The following is a 6927-nucleotide window of genomic DNA, read 5'->3' as shown; positions in this document are numbered from 1 at the left end:
TTTTTTTTTTTTTTTTTTTTTTTTTTTTTTTTTTGGCTTTTCGAGACAGGGTTTTGAACTGGCTGTCCTGGAACTCACTCTGTAGACCAGGCTGGCCCAAACTCAGAAATCTGCCTGCCTCTGCCTCTGCCTCCCAAGTGCTGGGGGATTAAAGGTGTGTGCCACCACGCCCGGCTGGTGGCACATAAACTTACACAGGCGTACACACACAAAAGTAAAAGTAAGTCTTTTAAAGGAAGGAATTAAAAGGCAGTTAAGAAATCTCGGGGAAGTTCCGGAAGAGCCATCATACGATTCTGAGGAAATAGAAGCCCCCTTCCAGGGTTCTTAGTCTCATTAATAAAATAATTTAAATTTGGACACAGCACCTCAAGAACTAGGAAAACTAGGACTGGCGAGTTGTAAAACCGGAAACAGCCAAGGGGATGAGAATGAAGCAGAGGAGCAGGCATGGAACACGACCGGAAGGGGAACTTCGGAGAACAAGGAAGCTCAAAGCGGTAGTTAGGAAACGTAAAAGCATTCTTGGGCTCTAATTAGAAAAAATTTACCTGGGTCTGCCTGAACACCTCATGGTGACTTCTAGGGAATGACACCCTAGATTCTGGGAAGGAAAATGACATTATCTTAAATTGATTCCACCTTCCTAGGGGTGATCCCGTGGCCAAGTCCCTGACCTATATCCCACTAGATTAATCTATAAAGGCGGAGCCAAGGACAGTCTCCACCTAGAGGTGGATTCCATTATTTACAAAACCTGCCGAGAATAGGTGACAGTGCTCAGCTCTAAATGGGACAACTCTATCCACTCCCCAGCCCCCAGCTCCAGAAACATTAAAGAAGATGGGGTGGAGAGAATGTAAGAGCCCGGGGACGGGAAAGAGTGTTCTGAGATGCTGTCTTCTGGATATGTCACGTCAGGTGTATTCATCAGCCCACTGAAATTATGATTATTTCTACAAAATCAGGCCCAAAAGATAAGGCAATATTCCAGCATTAACTGGACTCGGTGGAATACAAAACTAACTAAATAAACAACATACACAGGATTTGCAATTTCTTACTGTAATCAAGTTGCACCCCTCCCCCTTTTACCTCCATGTCTTTGCCGAAGACGTACTTCATTTCTGAGCTCCAGAATAAAGTAGCACAATAAAATTTTAAGCTCTGTGAAGTCGGGTGAATGTAGCGTCCTGGCTGTTAGGTTCTAACACTTACAGAAACTCAATAAATGTTGTCTAAATGTCTGTCAGAGGCTAGGAAGCCCGTAAGTTTTGCTACCATATGCCTGTAGGTGAAAAAGTTCTAAAATGTGCAATCCAAGTGCCTTCTATTGACGTGGAATCGGATGTTTGGACTGTAAGAAGTGGCACCGGGTTGGGGGTGGGTGGGTGTAAGTTCCGGCTCAACGTGGAACATTTGACTACAAATCCCAGCGTCCCTTGTAATGTCCACCCCTTCAGGAGTCAGGTTTCAGGCCTTGGAAAGGCACGTCCTTCCCCCGTTGTATTGTGGGATCTGTAGTTCGACGTGACTTGCGTTGGCTGTTACCACTCTCCGGCTGCACACATGAGCGTACGTTTTCTTCGGTCCAGAGTCTGTGGGGTGCAATGACTGTTGAGTTTTCTCTCTCTCTTCTCATTCTGACAGGGCACCCAGTGTCCAGGGCTCCTAAAGTACTGTCCCCTAATGTCCAGTTAGGATCGACTCAGGGGCTCTACTCCAAATTCAGGTTCAAACATTTTTTGAGCTAACGTCTGCTCCTTCCTGCCTGGGTGTTCTCAGCATCAAACAGGCGGGCTGAGTGAGGCGGGCCAGCTTAGCGCCACCGACGGCTGCACACAGTAGGCCTATCACCCTAGCCCGCGACGGGTGACTGCTAGCCAAGCCGGCGGCGGCGGCGGCGGCGGCAGTGCGCATGCGCGGCGCGGCGGCGCAGTTTCCGCAGCAGAGCCGGCAGCTCCGCCGCTGCGTCCAGACGTCTCCTGCTGGGCCGACGCTCGGCTCCTCGCTCGGTGCTCGGCCTCCGCTGGCGACCGGCGACCCCTCCGCAGCTCGAGTCCCCGGCCGCCGCAGCGCGCCTGCCTCCGGCCCCCTGTCCCGCGAAGATGGCTGCCGTACGCCGGGCCCGCAGTTACTGCCGCTGCCTGGTGCGCTTCTCCGACCGAGAACTCTGCTAAGCCGCGCTGCAGCAGACGGGCAGGAGTAGACACCGGGCAGCCGCCACCCCTCCGGGAGCCGGGCGCGGGAAGCCCCTCGACTGGGCCGGCCGCCCGCCAGCATGGTAACGGAGGAGGGAGGGCAGCGAGGGCCGGGCGATCGGAGCGGGAGGTGGCCCCAGGTGAGGACAGGGTTTGACGGACAGCCGAGGAAAGGCCGGTTTCGGTCGCCCTAGCTGGGACTCTCAGGTGAGCTGTCCTGGCTTCTGCACAAGGGAGGTGGCCCTGGCAAGCGGTGACACTTGTTGATTGCTTCTGTTCTGGCAGCTCGGCCCATAGATGATTTCGGGAGCTCCCAAGTTTGGGACGCACGCCCTCGAGGCGTCAGTGGCCCGGGTAGGATATTTGCAGGCAGTCCTGGCAAACTGGGCTTGGAGGGATTCCTGCCAAGTTTCTTGATAGCGAGGGCCTAAGCGGCTTCTCTGCTGTGTGGACGGAGAGACTGCGCCAAGCTCCATGTGTGACAGCTCGGGTCTCACGGGACTGTTGCATGGAGTATGTAGACTCTGCAATGACTTAAGAAACTAATTTCCAGCTAGGGCTGAATGACTTAAGAATGAAAGATACCAGACTGACTGGGAGAACACTCAAGTGGCTATTTTTTTTTTTTTTTAAACATGAATTGGCTGAAACGGTTTATTTTATGAAACTAGTCTGGTGCACAGAAAACACACTAATTGATTATTCTTCTAAACTTTCAAAAGTAGCCCTCAGACCACGATTAAGCCCCTAACCTTCTTTATGTTCAGTTAATCTCATCTGCGAAGAAACTAACCCACTAAACTATACCACGATGCTTGAGTAATTTTCAACTATGAGAATACTGAAGATTAACTAAGCTCCTGCTTATTTCAAGTGGGGTTAAAATCGACTAAATGTAGTAAAATCCCACTTCCTACTGTCAAAATCAAGGTTAACAATGGATTCTGTTCTGAGATAGGCATTCTAGTTATTTTTGAGCCTCCGGCTAGCCTGGCATGGTGTGGATTTTGGTGCAGTACCTGATCATCAGTATTACCAAGCCTATAAACTCTGATCTGTGGTAAACTTTTAATCACACATGTCACGTCTGAAAAGAGTCACTAATTCTCTTTACATCTCTCTCTCTCTCTCTCTCTCTCTCTCTCCTTATTAATGTTTTAAAGTGTGTGTGCTAGATAGCTTTATGTCACCTTGACACAGAGTAGAGTCATATGAGAGGAAGGTGCCTCACCGGAGAAAGTGGCTCCGAAAGGCCAGGCTGCATTCCAGCCTGCAGGGCATTTTCTTAATCAGTGATTAATGGGGAGGGGCCCAGCCCATTGTGGGTGGTGCCATCCCGGTCCCGGGTTCTATGAGAAAGTTGGCTGAGCAAGCCATGCAGGAATAAGTCAGTAAGCAGCACACCTCCATGGCCTCTGCATCAGCTCCTGCACCCACTATTGTGTCCTGTTTGAGTTCCTGTCCTGATTTCCTTCATCGATGAGTAGTGATGTGGAAATGTAAGCCAAATAAACCATTTCTTCCCCAAGTTGCTTTTGGACATGACCCTAACTAAGACACCATGCCATGTTATGTGCAGGTGCCCACAGAGGCCAGAAAGAGAATTCCAATCCCTTGGTGCTGTTATGTGCTGCTGGACACGAATGCTGGGCACCAAACTCAGGTCCCCTGGAAGTCTATCCAGTCCTCAACTGCTGAACCATCTCTCCAGCTCACAGATGTCTCTCCAAAGAAGGAGATCCTAATATAATATAGTGGCTCACACTCAAATTCCTCCTAGCACTTAAGAGTCTGAGGCAGGAAAATCACTGCAAATTCAAGGCCATCCTGGGCTATGTATTGAGTTTCAGTCCAGCCTAGGCTATACATGATGAGACCCTGTTTCAACTAACAAAAATGAATGATGCTGTTTTTTTTGTTTTTTTTTTTTAACCAAAAATCATGTGGTGCATTTGGTCCTAAAGGTACCAGCTGCGACCAAGATGTGCTCTCTGCCTTCAGTGTACTCTCTCTACTGAGGGAGACAAATTATTTCAATATGAATGTATTTGTAAGGTAACAGAAGACAGTCGGAAAATGCTGCTGACCTGTACCCTTACCTGAATGTTGAAGTAGATGCAGCTAAGCAAGGAAGAAGGCAATCCAGGCCCAGAAGAGCAAGCAGCACATTGAGTAGCACTAACCGATTAGAGCCGGGGAAGCTCTTCCGATCAGGCTAGCGTAGTCCGACTGCCCGACAGCAGCGAGAAGGCTGTCTTTCTAAAAACGCACCCTGTGGGCCTGGGGTCCTCTCTTATTAGCTATATTTAGGATTAGCAGTGATAAGTCAGACTCTTAGAAGTGTACATCTCAGTGGGATCCATACATTTCACAATCCCTCTCGTATTTCCTAATAGATCAGTTTCTCATTACAATAGAATGCCTGAGGTCATTCATAAAGAGTTCGTTTTGCCTTACGATTTGGAGGATCAACTCCGGGATCCAGGTGGCCCCCTTGCTTTGAGCCTCTCACGAAACAGCACATCACGGCAGGACCCGTTCTCCTCCCGTCAGGCCAGATCCTACCGGTTCTTTCAACATCCAGGACTGCCAACCTGAGGACCTCTGTTTACACGGGGATCCTTTGGGGAACAGCAGTCTCAGCCCTTTGTCCAAACCCAGGCTGCTGACTTAGAACAAATGCTTCTTTGATTTATGTCTTCCCTGGAGTGACTTTACAGAGCAGCAAGGATCTTACTCTGCCCCAGCTAGTCAAGTTTTACGGGCTCCCTGCTTTGGGTCTGGTTGCCAGAGATAAGGTATGAGCAGAGTTTGTTTATGTTACACTTATGTGGTACAAGTGTGTCTGGTTGCTGTACTCAGAGATCTGTGGTGACAAAACCTTTTCTCTCCTGGAAATAACTTACAGCCAGAATTTGCTAAGAGAAAAGTACTGTCTACTGTCTTTGGAACTAGATAGAATTGCCTTTTTGGCTTTTCTTTGTGTGTGTGTGTGCGCGCGCGCGGGGTGATGGTGGTATGTATATGTATTTCCTGTGTGTGCAGGTACATGTGTGTATGAAACTGCACTTGTACCTTTCTGCACATGTGTGTAGAGACCAGAGGCAATAAAATCCATTTGTTATTAGTCCTAGCTAACTGTCAGGGTCATTTCCTCATTGCCACATTTCCGTGTAGGACTGATGACGCTGAGTGTTGAGCAAGCTGCCGTGCTGATAAGTTATTAGCTAACAGACTAAACTAGGCAATACTTTATTTTCCTGACGATTCATTTTAGTTACTTAATGTACTGAGACTAAAAGGATATGATGGTGATGGTAAACAGAAATGTTTATTAAGCCCAAAGCCACACAAAGTTCAGTCCTCCTCTATTCCACGTTAAGCCACTCCAGTGTAAAAGATTGAGTTTATAATGGAGATAAAATAGAAGAGGTGAGCTTGGTTGGAATACCTCAGTGGCTCTGTTAGACTTCTTGTTTACCATGTGCAAGGCTCTGGACTCAGTTCATTAGCATTTAAATAGGGAAAAAGAGAAGGGCTGATTTCTTTTTCTTTTTTTCTCCCTCCCTCCCTTCCTTCCTTCCTTCCTTCCTTCCTTCCTTCCTTCCTTCCTTCCTTCCTTCCTTTTCTTAAGACAAGGTTTCACTGTATTCCTTCACTTGGAACTCACTATGTAGACCTAGCTGGCCTTGAGCTCAGATGCAGCCTGCCTCTCTCCTGAGTGTGGAAATTAAAAGCCTGGGATACCCATGCCTGACTGAGATACCATGATTGTATGCCACCATGTGGGTGCTGGGAACCGAGCCTGGGTCACCTAGAAGTGCAGAATTGAATCTACAGTACTATAAAAGTTAAAGCATAAATTTTCTTTGTATTGGTATCATTTAGACTTAACCGAAGTGGATACCCAGAGAGAAGGAACTGTATTTCATTGACATGAAACTTCTCAGCCTCCGTAGCTTGAACTTTGTGCAGCCTTGATATCCAAAGTGGGTTCCACAAACTCAGAGCTGTGGTATTAGTTAACAGTTGACTGAGGAGATCACAGAGGGAAACTAGTATTTACCGGTTTCTGACCCTGTTCTGGTTTGTTCGTCTCAGGCAGAAGCGGAGGAAGATTGTCACTCTGATGCTGACAGAGTAGGCGATGAAGGAAGTGAGAGTCCGGCTGAGAGAGACCTGCAGGTAAGTGTCTTCAGTTCTGTGTTGAGTTCCTACCCCACAGGGAGAAGCCGGTCACAGTCGGGAGCTCTCGTCAGCTCTTACCTGCATGGAATTTAGCTGAGCTTACATGGTCTTTTGTTTGTGTTTTTTATTGGTTTTTGTTTTCGTTGTTTTTGTTTGTTTTTTGGTTGGTTTTGGTTTTTTTGTTGTTTTTGTTTTGTTTATGTTTTTTGGTTGGTTTTTGGCTTTTGTTGCTGTTTTGAGACAGAACCATGGCTTTTCTAGAACTCTGTAGAACAGGTTGGCCTCAAACTCTTGCCTCTGTCTCTTGGGAGGCAGAGGCAGGTGAATTTCTGAGTTCGAGGCCAGCCTGGTCTACAGAGTGAGTTCCAGGACAGCCAGGGCTACACAGAGAAACTGAAACCCTGTCTTGAAAAACCAAAAAAAAAAAAAAAAAAAAAAAAAAAATGCAAATAAATACAATACTAAAAAGGGACAGTCTTGGCCCCTGCACTGCACAACCTTTTGCTGTTCATTGGCCTCACCCTGAGGAAGTAGCGAC

At 47.6% G+C, this 6927-nt stretch overlaps 2 protein-coding genes across 2 annotated transcripts in view; one reads left to right on the top strand and one right to left on the bottom strand.

The window, feature by feature from the left end:
* The window catches only part of Ick (intestinal cell kinase), a 64299-nt gene extending 62913 nt beyond the window's left edge, over positions 1–1386 (bottom strand). The window contains exon 1 of the mRNA XM_021207446.2: positions 1096–1386. The gene's annotated coding sequence lies outside the window, so the exon portion shown is untranslated. The remainder of the gene's footprint in view (positions 1–1095) is intronic.
* Positions 1387–1958: 572 nt separating this feature from the next.
* Positions 1959–6927, top strand: part of Fbxo9 (F-box protein 9) — a 26276-nt gene continuing 21307 nt past the window's right edge. The window contains exons 1-2 of the mRNA XM_029543567.1: positions 1959–2284; positions 6303–6386. Of these exons, the coding sequence (XP_029399427.1) occupies positions 2282–2284; positions 6303–6386 (87 nt within the window). The 5' untranslated portion in view covers positions 1959–2281. The remainder of the gene's footprint in view (positions 2285–6302; positions 6387–6927) is intronic.

The sequence above is a fragment of the Mus pahari genome, chromosome 10 (genome assembly GCF_900095145.1).
Source record: "Mus pahari chromosome 10, PAHARI_EIJ_v1.1, whole genome shotgun sequence".
NCBI classification, from domain to species: Eukaryota; Metazoa; Chordata; class Mammalia; order Rodentia; family Muridae; genus Mus; species Mus pahari.
This window is presented reverse-complemented; position numbering and strand designations above follow the sequence as displayed.